The 13,807-nt window shown below is 44.4% G+C and overlaps 1 protein-coding gene across 1 annotated transcript in view; it reads left to right on the top strand.

The window, feature by feature from the left end:
* The first annotated feature begins 229 nt into the window (after positions 1 to 229).
* The window catches only part of INTU (inturned planar cell polarity protein), a 46,257-nt gene continuing 32,679 nt past the window's right edge, over positions 230 to 13,807 (top strand). Inside the window, exons 1-3 of the mRNA XM_045830685.1 lie at positions 230 to 440; positions 6,490 to 7,028; positions 11,271 to 11,356. Of these exons, the coding sequence (XP_045686641.1) occupies positions 298 to 440; positions 6,490 to 7,028; positions 11,271 to 11,356 (768 nt within the window). The 5' untranslated portion in view covers positions 230 to 297. The remainder of the gene's footprint in view (positions 441 to 6,489; positions 7,029 to 11,270; positions 11,357 to 13,807) is intronic.

Here is a 13,807-nt window from a genome sequence, read left to right as displayed (position 1 = left end):
TATTGAGTACACTGCACCAGAGCCGTGCGCTGAGAGGAGACCACGCGGAATTTTAGCTACTTCCATTCCTCCGACACGCCCTCCCAGAAATTTCAGCTCATTGGCTCCTTTCAGTTTTCCTAGTCTTCCCGGGGAAGCTTCCCTGTCTCCTTGGCAACCTGAGCTGCCACCAATTGCAGCCAAGGATTGGTAATCACGTGGTCTGTGCCGCGTCTCTAGCGGAGGAAACATGGCGGCCCTGGCCAGTACTGGGTGTGAAAGTTGAATTGTTCTACTGTGGCTGCTGCATCTCTGCTGATGGCGACTGCGGCTTTGTGCGGTTCCCGTCAGAGCCCAGAGGGGCTCCTTGAAGACTCCTCTCCGCAAGAAGATGAGGACTGTGATCCTGATGATGGAGCCAGCGACTGGGGTTCCTATTCGTCCGCCAGTAGCGATTACGAGTAAGGTTCTGGAAGAGGGACAATGAAATCCGTGCCTTCAGTGCTCAGAGTGGAGGGTGCACGTGGGTTGGGGGGGACTGCGGAGTTTTGGGTGGTTGGGATTCAGTGATCTTCAATAGCAGCGATTTTCCACCGTTTTCATGTCTTGGCACACATAAACTAATTGTTAAAATTCTGGGGCACACCAAGAAAAAAAATTTTTTTTGCCTGTCTGATAAAAAAAATAGGTATAATTTTGATTCATTTACTCTGGATGGCTATTGTTGTGTTGGCTGTATTGTCATTTTTTTTTATTTGGCGATCTAAAGGAAAGGAGATCAGTGTCCCTGACTAAATAATCAGGTACTGCAGGTCTGAAAAATTCTTGCAGCGCATCTGTTGAAGATCGCTGTTCTATAGTAAGCGGATTTATTTGTGCCAGCTTTCAGTTGTGTGATATCATGAGCCGAAATGAAGTGCCCATTCTTTGCTACTGTAGGTTTTTTAAGATTCTCCGATGAGGAGTCTCTCCTCTTTCTGGTGGATTCCATAGTATATGAGGGTTTGTCTGTTAGAGCAAGGGTGTCAAACTCATTTTCACTGGGGGCCACATCAGCCTTGCAGTTGCCTTCAAAGGGCCAAAATAATTTTAGGACTGTATTAATGTAACTACTCCGTAACTGTTAAGGAGTTGAAATTACATTCGGCCCTCTGAAGGCAACCCAGGCGGATGTGGCCCCCCGGTGAAAATGAGTTGACACCCCTGTTAGGGTGTTCGTAAAACTGCCCTGTTGCGGTCGGTGTCTTTTTGCTTTTTTAGCATCATGATGTTTGTGACTTCAACCTCATCAGTACTGAGAGCGAAAGGACACCCTACACATTTTATAAGACAACTATTTAAAGTATGTAGTTTTTTCCTGTTATAAAAATAAATAGATGTGTAAAGGAAAGAAAATCCACCCATAGTCTCACAGTGAGGGACCACCTCTCTTAACATTTTGGGGGTATTTCTCCTATATTTTCCTATATATCCTCATGGTTTTCTTGTTTGTTTTCTTTTACCGTAATGTAATTTTTTAAATACAGAATACCTAAGTATCGCTTTCCACTTTTTTTAACCTTAATAATAGTGAAAAAGTTACTTTGATTCATAGTATTTAGTGCTGCCTCTGTTTTAAAGGAATCTATCCATTACTACTATGGATTAAGAACTTGCTGAAAGTCGGTTAGTGGTAGCTTGAAATGACAAAGACTGAAAAGGTCCAGGTGCCAAAACATCAACCAACCCACGCTGTAATGGACTGCCATCTATGTCAGTTTTAGGATGACATTTTTATATGTATTTAGGAGTAACAATTACTTGGCAATTACTGTCATCTGTAAGTATGTAAAACACTTTTCATTGTCTTTAAAAACATGGAGGAAAATCATTACTAATAGCTACTTAATATACTCTAGAGCAGGGGTGTCCAACCAGTGGCCCATGGGCCTCACGATGCCCATAATGGCTATGAATGAGGCCCAACACAGAATCGTGAATTTACTTAAAACATTATGAGATTTTTTTGGTGTGTGATTACATGTCATAATGTATTTATGTGTGGCCCAAGACAACTCTTCTTCCAGTGAGGCCCAGGATGCCAAAATACTGGATACTCCTTCTCTAAAGGCTTAATTAATGAGGACAGGTCACATTCTTGAAGACTTGAACAAATTTAAGAATATCACATATTTTGCATAATCTACCACTGTGCTTATTTAAAAATAATTAGAAAATTCATGGTTATCAATCAAAGCTGCCCAGAAAGGAAGTCTGAATTTCATGGAACCCATTAGGTCTTGCTATGGGAGCTATAGACAGTAAGACTCAAAGTATTGGTTTGTCTGCATCTTAAAATCATACACTTATAGCTCAGAGAGAATCCGTCACTTGCTCATAGCCACACAGCTGAGTGTTGTCAGTATGGGAACTCAGGAGACCTGATTTCAACGGGGGCACCCCAATTTGGATAGATTTGAAAGGTAAACTAGTCATGTTTCCTAGGAAGTGAGCCATCTGAGAATCTTATGTTAGGAAAATTCATTACTTCAAAGTATTTTGTAATTCAGGAAATATATATATAGATCCATCAAACTTGGAGCAGACTATAACTATACGGTTGTTTCTGATTAGAGCAAAATAGACTAAACAAAATAAGAACCTCACTGAGACACATGTACACAATGACAACTTTGCAGCTTGCACCATGGGCATCTTGGAAAAGAGAGGAAAGAGTATTTATATGAATATTGATTATTGTGACCCATATTTTACAATGAACTGCTAGGAATTAAAACTGCTAGTTTTAATTCCTTTTTTAAAGTATATTTTTATTTTAGAGTAAGTTTAGATTTACAGCAAAGCTGCCAAGATAGTAGAGTTCCTGCATATCCTTTAGTGGGTTTGCCCTGATGCTGATAGCATCTTACACAGTTATGGCACATTATTCAATGCAAAGAAATTAACATTGGTACTGTGCTGTGAAATAAACTCCAGACTTTTTTTTTATTTCACCATTCCTCTACTTACACCCTTTTTCTGTCCCAGGATCCAGTCCCGGATGTTGAATTGCATTTCGTGACCACGTCTCCTTAGTCTCTTCTGGTCTGCGACAGTTCTTGGTCCCGCCTTGCTTTTCATAACCTGCATCTCTTGGTTGGGGTGATGTCAGCCAGGTCTCTCCGCAGTGCTTACTGTTTTTCACTTTCCACACTCTGTTCTTTGGAAACACGTCACTAAGTCCAGTCTGTGCTCGAGGGGAGGAGAGACTAAGCTTCTTCTCCTGGATTGGGGACTATCTACACAAAGAACCCATGTCTCCGTGTCTTCTTTGTTCATTGTCTTTTCACTATACGTCGCCTTCTTTTGCAGAGTCTCAGGTTTATTTCCTGCCTTTATTCCTGTCTCTCTACTCCCTTCCTGTAATTTTTTTTTAAATTCTTCCTCTTAAAGAAGAAAAAATTTCTTCTTCCTCTTCCACCTAAAGGCTGGGAAAATGGATCTCATTCATTGTGTTGGACGTTTGAATTGGTCTTTTGGACAAAGATCTCTACGTGCACAGTCTTGTAAAGGTGATCACTGTATTTGTTGGGCATGGTGGGGGGGCGGGACTGGAAACCGAACACACAGCCCATCAATCGGTGAATAACGAAATGTGTTACATCACTGATGTGGACACTTAATGCAGCCATTAGGGATTTCTAAATTGTATTGTTAATTGATAAATGAAAACGATACAAACATGCATGTCTACTTTTTAAAAACAATGACAAAACAACCCCTATGTGTTTTTATGTGATTATAAGAACATAGGATTTTAACACTGTGCCATGAAATGCGGGAAGGGAAGACGCCCTGCGTGGCGACTGCAGCCTGTCTGTGTGGGACTGGTCTGTGCGTCTGTCTGTGTGCGTGAACGGGCGCGTGAAAGCAGTCGCCCGCGAGAAATCTGGTCAACATTCACCCTTTCCTCTCTGTCGTCCTCTCACCTAATCAGTCTCACAGTCTGGGGGATTTTCCAGCACTTCTTAAATGTTTTTCCTGTTTTTCATTTTTTTCTACCATTGCCTTCATTATCGTCTCTGCTTGGGGGACAAACAAAGCCCCCTAAATGGCTTCTTGTCTTGAGCCTCAGGCACCTCTGATCCGTCTCTGCCCCCTAGTCAAAGTAGCTGTGTCCAAGGATAGCTGACATGTAAACCTGAACGGCATCGATGCCCTCTTACCTCCACTACAAAGCCCAAACCCTTTGCCATGGTCCAAAGGCCTTGCAAGATCAGGACTCGGCTGCTCTTCCTGTCGTCACCCCCACGTCCCGAATTAAGCTCTGGCCACGCAGACGAGCTTACGAGCTTACGTTGTCCACGCAGGCCACGCAGACTGTTGCCCAAGGCCTGTGCTTGTGCTCTTACTTCTTTTTGGAGTTCTCTTCTCCTTCTGCTCCTCAGGCTCCCCTGCCTGGCCCCTTATTCTTTTAAATCTCAAGTCCGGTGGACAGCAGTGTGGTGTTTGCTGGGGGGAGGGGTATAAGGGGACTAAATGGTAATAGAAAAAAATATACAATAAAGATTAAATTCATGAGGAAAAAAACCTCATGTCTGGGGTCTCATCTACCAGAGAGTCCCCCCTGACCTCACCCTCAAGCCCTGGCTAAGCTCAATGACCCCCCTGAAGTACTTACCCTGTGTATTGTCATGAATTCTTGTGCAGTTCCTCTTCCCCACCAGACAAGGGAGGGAACTGATGTTTTCATCGTTGTAGTTCTAGATTACTCTTGTGCCTGGCTCTGTTTATTTGCTCCGTGATCGAAGGCCACCCCCTGAGCACTATCCCCCACCCCCACACACACACACAACCTGCACGGATCTTTAAATCATAACCAAAAAGTGGTTTCACGTTTAGATTTTAGGGATTCAAATAAACTTCACATTTAATAGATGGGGGAAATGTTTCATTTGGGTCATATATTGTGCCTGTAATGCAAATACCATACCAGATTAAAGAGTGAGATTTGGGATTGTAAAACAAACATGTTCGCTCAATGTTTAAATCAATCTATATCTTCATTAAGTAGTTGTGTGTCATCATGGTATTTATATTGTGGCTTTTCAAATTATGGTACATTGCTGTCAGGAAGTTTTAACGGTGGCAACACAGTTGTTTAGATTGTCCCCTGAGAGCAGAGTGCAGTTGTGAAATACTGACTTCTGCAGGTACAGATAGGGGTGGTCGAAACAACTAACGTGTGACTAATAACCTGCAGGAGGTGGTACCCAGGGCCTAAACGATGCCGCACGCTGGGAACCAACAAGTGCCACAGAAGTACTGGGTTGGGTATTTGGGGCTAGTTGTGCCCTTTTTGCACCTTTTGTATATAGTTGAAAACTATGTGTTAATTCCCAACCCCAGCCCGAGGCAGTGGCTAGTTTCAGCGTGGAGTAATAGAAAAGTGCATTTTTTGGACCGATTTTCACAGTACATGGAAAGAGACTCTTAAGTGAAAGGAACGAGAGTTGCTGGTACACGCTGCAGAAAACCAAACTGTCGTCTCTGATTGAACGATTAGGACACAAATTACACCCTTTCACGCCAAAGTATTACAGCTCCTGCTTCCAAAGAGACTCTCTCCACTGGTGGTTTTTCCACTGTAGCCAGTTTTGCTTTAGAGAACAGCAGTTTGAAAAGTCAGTGCTTGTAACATTGAACAGGGTAGAGTTTCTGATGAGGTATGTCAGCTTAAGATGAGTATTTATGTTTTTAATGCTGTGTCAGTCACTTTTAGTGTCAATGATTTTATTTCTTTCAGTGGCCCACTTCCCAGTTAAAAGGTTTTTTTAACAGTCACATGATGAATTATGTAATATGTGGTTTACTTTTCCTACTGCAATTACTTGTAAAAAGGAGTTTTATAGAAATAATAGGCTATAGAAGTGATTATTATGAACTGTGATTATATACTGGTTGTTTTCAGCAACGATTTTTATTCACGGTGAAGGGAATGTTTCTTTCTTGAAGATGTACGATTAAACAAAGTCTATCAATACTTGTCTTCAGCTTTCATTTTAACAGGACAGCCACACTGAAAAATCTCTCTGCAAACAGTGTATTTGTATGTAGAATTTCCAAGTGGCTCATGTCTGTGAATATAATTGCATGATCCACTACTCATGTGAAGTATCACCCAGTGGCATTGTGTGGTGTGAGTAACAACCACACAGGGGCCGAACTAAATGTCTTTAAGAAACAAAAACTTAGATTCTAGAAGGGGACCATCTCATTTTTTTGTTTTCTTTTCAGTGCTTTTAAATTCCTTCTCCAAAACCCATTCTTCAAGGTGCTACAAAAAGCATCCTCCAGAATAAACTATGGGTGCTCGCAGTGAGTTAGGGATAATGAGATTCTAATAACCAAGAAACTTTCACATCTCCTACCTCCCTGCACCTGCCCCCATCCCCACCCCTGCGCCAGGAAGACGTAGCTGCTCTTCGTATGTTCTGCTGCTGTTCAGATTATCTTTTTTTTCCCCCACAGTGACCTTGAGCCTGAGTGGCTGGACAGTGTGCAGAAAAACGGAGAGCTGTTTTACTTGGAACTGAGCGAGGGCGAGGAAGAAAGCCTGCTTCCCGAGCCACCTGTGGTGAACCATGTCCGGTTCAGCGAAAACGAGATCATTATCAAAGAGGATGATGACAGGGAAGGGAAAAAGTATGAGCCCAGACTCAAGCGGTTCACCAACATTTTAAAAAGTAAACGACTTTTACCCAAGCGCCACAATAAGAAGAACAGCAAGGACAGCGGCCCAGTCTCCATTCTAAAGCACCAGTCCCACCAGAAAACAGGGGTCCTTGTCCAGCAGAGGTACAAGGACGTGAGCGTGTGTGTGAACCCCAAAAAGCTAACGGTCACCAAAGCCAAAGAGCAGCTCAAGCTCCTGGAAGTGCTGGTTGGGGTCATCCATCAGACCAAGTGGAGCTGGAGGCGAGGCGGAAAGCAGGCCGGCGGGGAGAGGCTGGTGGTGCACGGCCTGCTGCCGGGAGGGCCGGCCATGAAGAGCGGCCAGGTGTTCATCGGTAAGTGCCTCTGCTGACCGTCTGTCCTCGTGTCCTTGTTTGCTGCGAGGTGTAGTTAGAGGTGCCTGGTGAGGAACGTGATCAAACAGAGTTACAACCGGCGTCTGAACAGACTCTGGACTGCGCAGGGACACTTGGGACAGGGATGATGTCATTAAGGGTGCCATGCCGCCAGGCCCAGTGTCCTGGAAGGAAACTAAAGTGCTTCAGTGCCTTTAGCATGTGGGTGCACCGCCTTGCTTAGGCCAGGGGAGAGCTCAGCTGATTTTTGAGTTTAAAATTATATAATTTTATGTCATCTCTGTTCTTGAAACACTCGTGGTCCCTGGCTCTCAGTCCGTGCTTAGCCAACACTGCTTTCTGTGTCTAGGAGGGAGTATTCATTTTTACTGCTGCTGTGACAAATCACCACAAACTCAGTGGTTTAAAAGGGCACAGATTCATCATTGTGCAGTTCTGGAAGTCAGAAGTCTAAAATGTTTCTTCCTGCACAAAAAAAAAGTGCCCACGGGGCTGTGTTCCTTGCAGAGATTCCACAGGGAATCCCTTTCTTTGGCCAGCTTCCAGAGGCCACGTGTGTTCTTTGTCTTGCAGTTTTCTTCCTGCATCTTCAAAGCCCATGGTGAAGCACCCTCAAGTTTCTCTTCTCTGACTCTGGCCCTCCTGTCTCCCTCCTATAAAGACCCTCCCTTGGGCTCACTTGGGTCTTCTCCCCACCTCAAGGCCCTTAACCTAACTAAGTACATCTGCAAAGTCTCCGTTGCCACAGCAGGGTAATGCACTCCCAGATGGCAATGTGGATATCTTTGGCAGATGGTTACTCTACCACAGTGGGTTGGAGTTTTTTTGTGGTTTCTGTTTGTTTTGGTAAGACCTATTCTTTCTTTTCCCTACATTTATGTGTCATTTGTTTCAAAAGTAATTTCTTAAACTGTATACTCGTTTCATGTAGTATCACAGAGCAGGGCACAAACAGAGCAGTAAACAAACTTTTGCATATTCTCATGGCCCGTGGTGCCTCATGTAGTAGCCCTTCGGGACGCATTTGCTGTTTGCCGGATGCTAAAGGATTGATAGGTTTTCCCAAACAATTAACTTTACAATGGGGAATTGATGTAAGCACTGTGATAAACTGATCTCACCTCTTTATGCTGTATTTGATCCTCGACTGTATCTCTTGATAAATGTTTCTTCTTTTTCCTGCCCACCAATAATCCCTAGACCATTTCTTATTTAACAATTGAAAACAATTCATACAGCTGAATTCCTTTCAGCCATTGAAATGGGACAGTACACTCTGGCTGGCGTAGCTCAGTGGATTGAGCGCGGGCTGCGAACCAAAGCATCGCAGGTTCGATTCCCAGTCAGGGCACATGCCTGGGTTGCAGGCCATGACCCCCAGCAACCGCACATTGATGTTTATCTCTCTCTCTTTCTTTCTCCCTCCCTTCCCTCTCTAAAAATAAATAAATAAAATCTTTAAAAAAAAACTTAAAAAAAAAAAAGAAAGAAATGGGACAGTGCGTCCTGGTGAGTCCCCTGCACGTGTGGAGAAAGAACTTTCCATGAATGCAGCTGCCAGCTGCCGGGACGTGATGCCCCGGGCGCCTGCCTCCTCCCAGTCGCCTCACGACAGGCTCAGGACACTCGAGGAGGCAAATCCCTGGGAGAAGGAGAAGCGGATGTGACACGGCTTCTACAGAAATAAAATTTTCCTTTTAAAGATACTTCACTACATGTAACTCTAAGAAGTATTTTCGGATCTTTTAAGATGGTACCTGTCTCCCACTCTCAGAGGTTGAGGGACACGACACTTTCAGGTGACACTCAGCCGCAGGACTGCATTCGTCGGGGTTCGGAGAAGAGTCATCTGGAACATCATCCAACGGAGTTTTGGTTTAGAGGAGCAAGTTTTACATGGTGTCACTGTGCAGGTGTTCCGATCATCCTGTGGACGACGGAGCCCATAGATAGGATGGTGTAGAGGTGGTTTTGTCTTGTGTCAATACTCCAGTATCCTTCATTGTTTCTTTTAAAAAATCTATAGCTACAAATCATTTGATACAGTATACTTGTTTAATCTCCTATTTTTTTTAAAAAAATGGCTACGCTGCTTCCCCCTACCATTACGTTAAACTGAAGTTGGAAGTTTAGTTTGCAAGTTCCTACTTTTAAGAGAAGTGGCCGGGCTGCGCGGAGGGCTGCTGGGGTCGGCCGTCACGGTGCCTCAGCGCCCCCCGCACCTGCAGAACTGTGAACCGAGCAGCCGGAGCCCTGGGGCAGGCTGTCCAGGGCCCTCCCGCACTGACCTGCAAGGTCCGCCCGCTCACTCTGCGCCCGGCTCTCCCCTGTGCTGGAGTGCCGGGGAGAGCTCGGGAGGCTGCAGAGAGGAGGGGTAGCAGAGATAATGGGACAGCACTTCCACCTGCTCCCCAGCCCTCGCTCCCAGGGCAATGTGAAGAGGGCCAGGTGACCCTGCACACACACCTGTAGTGAGTCGTATCAAAGGGAGAGGAACGGGGACCTTAAGGAACGTGAATCTCCTGTAAGGAACAAATACTGATAATAAGGTACTGAGGGAATGCTGTCCCTACAGTTTGTAGGTTGAACAAACTTGACTTTTTCTCTGGAGGGAGACACTGTCTTTGTCACCCAAGGCTGTTCGGTATACAAGGGAGGTCCACCCAAACACGGAATTTATTTATAAAAAAATTGCATGTTCTTACATGTTTAAACTTCAGTCACCTTCAAAGTATTCTGCATTTGATACAATACACCTATCGAGACATTTTTTCTACTGCTCAAAATGCTTTTCTGAACTCGTTCATTTTAATGCCTTTTAGTGCTTCTGCCTTTTTTTTGGTTTCATCTCTTCCACACTGGCAAAGCATTTCATTTTGAAGACTTTTTTCATCCAGGGAAACAAGAAAAGTGGCTTAGGGTAAGATCAGGTGAACAGGGAGGGTGGGGCATGGGGGGTCATGCTGTTTTGGGTCAAAAACTGTGGGCAGGTGCACTTGTAAATCACCCATCATGAAATGGGCAAATGCATTGAATGAGTCTCCAAAAAATAAATTCACTGAAGCCAGACACAGCCTCTCACAATAACACCAGCTGGTACACTGACACAAATGGGTTCCCAGAACACTTACCTAGCGGAGGAAGCCTGTATCACAAGGGGCCTGCCCTCCAGAAGATAATTCCAGTTTTTTGGATGGAGGGTCCCCCTCATGCAAGCATCCTTAAAGGATAAGCCAGAACAAAGACTCTCAGTGCTGTGGGTTGCAAGATGTGCAAACCATGAGAGACCTGTCTATCTAAGTGGAGAATTGTCTATCAACACTATTTTATCTATATACATGTTTATTATCCATCTTCCCCAAAGAATATTAACCTCCATGAGAGAATTATGTGTAATTCAGTTCTCTATCTGCAGTGCCTAGCACACGGTAGGTGCTCAATGAGTATTTGTTGGATGAATTAATGAGTGGATAAGTATGAATTATTTGATCAGATCCCTAATGATACGTTTATGATGAGAAATAACCTTGTTATGTATATATTTCTATTACTATAGCTTACTGGTGTTTTGCTACTACTTTTAATTGTGATGTGAAAGTAAATTTCCATCTTAAGACTGATCTTTTTTTATATCAAAGCCCCCAAATTTATAAACATACAAATTTAAAGAAAAACCATTTCAAAGGAGATTTTTACCAAAACATGCTGTGGATTTTGATACGGTGGGGCCTTGGAAACACAGGGCTGTGTGCAGACGCAGAGCCATAACAGTGAGCACCACAGCGTATTGAGTTACGGCGTACCGCAAGGATTTATTTGAATTGCAGCTGAACTTTTTTACTACGGGCGTAAGTGGTTAGATTCGGTTTTGTTATGTGCAGATACTTGGTTTATGCTACAAATTTTCCGTTTGTCATTTGGGCTTACATAATTCTTCTAATTGTCTCAAAAATGAGAATATTCCTGTCTTTAAATAGTCATAGGTTGTGTTCAGTCATGGTGCAATGTTAGGCTGAATTACAGTTTAGGAAAGAGTGTGGTGGGAGATTTGCTCTGCCACTAATGAGCTTTATAGCCCTGGACAAGCCCCTGAATGTCTGCACCGTATTTTCCACTGCACTTCAAAGAGGTCGGAATAGATGCTTTGTAATGTCCCAATTCTAGGTCGTTCTGGTTTGGGGATACTCACACAGCTCTCCTCTGCTGTTGTTCTTTTTTCAGGCGATGTCCTTGTTGCCGTGAACGACGTGGATGTGACTTCTGAGAACATAGAGAGAGTGCTGTCCTGCATTGCCGGACCTATGCAGGTACGGACGCTCTTTGGGCCTTGTGATGAATTACATAGGTTAAGTGCGTCTTGCGCTATTTTCTTTCTTTAAGATTCTGGAAATTGTCATGCTTAATGGGTGAGCTCTACTTACATACTTGGGTATTTAAAACATTTTAGATCTCGTTAACATTTTTAGGTCTTGGAGCGTGTTCTTGAAAGAGAACAGTATGTCCTGACTGGTGTGGCTCAGTGGGTTGGGCGTCGTCCCGCAAAGCTAGAGGCCGTGGGTTTGACTCCCAGTCGGGGCACATGTCTGGGTTGCGGGTTCAGTCCCTGGTTTGGGGTGCACACGGGAGGCAGCCTATCAATGTTTCTCTCTCTCGCATTGATGTTTCTCTCCTTCTCTTTCTCCCTCCTTCCCCCCTCTCTGAAAAATAAATAAATATCTTTTAAAGAAAGAGTGAGAGATAGGATTTTCAAATAAAACTTATCCTAAGTAAAGCAGGAACAAGAACAATAATAAAAACATACATATTGACCAACTTGCCATTATAACTACCATTTGTGCTGATGAAAACCCAGTTCCTAGAAAAGTCATTTTAAACAGTCATGGAACTGTCTGTTCTCTGACTTGTTAAAGTCATTATTGCTATCAAGTTTTTTTCTGTGGCTTTATTTATTTTAAAAACCATGCTCTTCTCTTGATTTTTCTGTTAAACCTAGTTTAGCCTTACCCCTGAGCTTTTGTTTAGCTATTTACTGTATTATGTTTCATTCTTTATAGGTGAAAATAAATCTCTTTCATATTCAGTGATTTTGATACTTCAAGCGTTGATATTTTTGTATCAGGGATGGCATTTCCGGTCATTAGATGTATTGTGACAGTGCTGCACCTCCTATGTAAGAATGTTCTGCCATTGTTGGCCTCAGGAAGTGGCTTTCTCCCTTTTGAGGGGTGAGGAGGACCTGTGCTTCCGACGGCCGAGAGACTCCGTCAGGTGGTGGTGAGCAGGTGACGCGCTTCTGGGGACTGATCGGGGGAACAGAACCCCTGACAAATCAGAATCTGATCTGCACCCGATCTGAGATTCTGACATACGAGGACACATGATGAAATTTCTTGTTTTCTAAGAAATAGGATTTCCCTGTACTCACCGCCTTCTGTTAAATCAGTCTCCCTCTCCTTCTCTCTGTCCGTCTGTCTGTCTACCTTGCTCCCTCCCTCCATTTCTCCCTTTCTCAATTTAGCTACCTTTAGAAATGTAAAATTAAAAGTTTAGCAGATTTGCATTTTAGGAGTGTATCGTTCTGGGTGGGACCGGAGGCTGGGCAGCCAGGTGGTCCGCTTTGGAGCGGTCTGGAAGAGAGGCGATGAAGGTTGAGGTGAGGTGTTGGCTGAGGATGCACAAGAGGAGGGGATTCCGTTCAGACAGGTGGGAGGCGAAGAGGATAGTTCTTCCTGCAGGACGGAGAGGAGTCCAAGGTGCCTTCCAGGTTGCATCCGAAGTAATTCAGTGAGACTGCCCAGAAGGGGCAGAGGGTTGAGGAGAGGGAAGGTGCTTGTTAAATGGGATGGGTTGCAGACAGACGTAGAATGAAGGAACATTAAAACAACAAGATTTTGGAAGTGATGAGTTACAGAGAAGATGTCCTCAGACCTGAGAAAGGCGCATCTTCTCCCATGCTGGGAGAGGAGGAGAGGAAGGACGGACAGACTGTGCAAATCCAAAACCATTTTGAGGGAGACAGGAGGTGGGGAACCGTGAAATGGGCCACGTGTTCATCTCTGTGGAAGAACAGGAAACTTTTTTTATGAGAAGCTTCATATTAACGATCTTAGTTGTTTTAAAGGGTTTTTTTTTTCCTGCAAAACACATAATATCCTAACGTTTACATGTATCAACCCCCTTTTGGAAAATAGCACTTAACTCCCAATTTGGTTGTCTGTCTCACCCTTTATTACTTTATCGAGGCAACCAGGTCTCCCAGCGCTTCCAGCACTTAGCCTGTAAGCTTCTTCAGAATGTCTTGCTGAAGCGTAATTATCTTCGAGTTATAGAGCCCACCGGACTTAAATCAGAAGAAGGGTGGCTACAGTAGTTCCCCGAAGGATCTTAACGGCCAGCCCTCTGGCGTGTGCATTGGTGTGAGTCTGTCCCGGCGGGGACAGGCCCTCGCACCGCAGAGAAGCGCTGCCGTTTGCCAAGTGTCACAGTCACGCTGGTCTTCCAGGATCCGTTCTTCACGAAGCACAGCAAACCGCTCTTACATTTTAGGCTGCTGCTGCTGCTGCTGCCTGAAGTAAGATGGGTGAAGTGTTACTTTAAGCCTACAAGTCGTTTCCTTTTGTCGTTGCTGGGGAATCACGCCCCTGTCCTCAGACCGCTCTGCTGCGGGAACCTGGGCTGGAGAGGGCTGGGAAGGCTGCCTCTCTTGTTCTGAGGTTGCTCTCTCTCTCCAGGGGCCGCCTTCCTCCTGCGCTCCCAGC

This window comes from Phyllostomus hastatus, unplaced genomic scaffold (assembly GCF_019186645.2).
Source record: "Phyllostomus hastatus isolate PE091 unplaced genomic scaffold, TTU_PhHast_1.1 phas_contig_159, whole genome shotgun sequence".
Lineage (NCBI taxonomy): Eukaryota > Metazoa > Chordata > Mammalia > Chiroptera > Phyllostomidae > Phyllostomus > Phyllostomus hastatus.
Note: the sequence above shows the minus strand (reverse complement) of the source record. Positions and strands in the feature narration are given on the sequence as shown.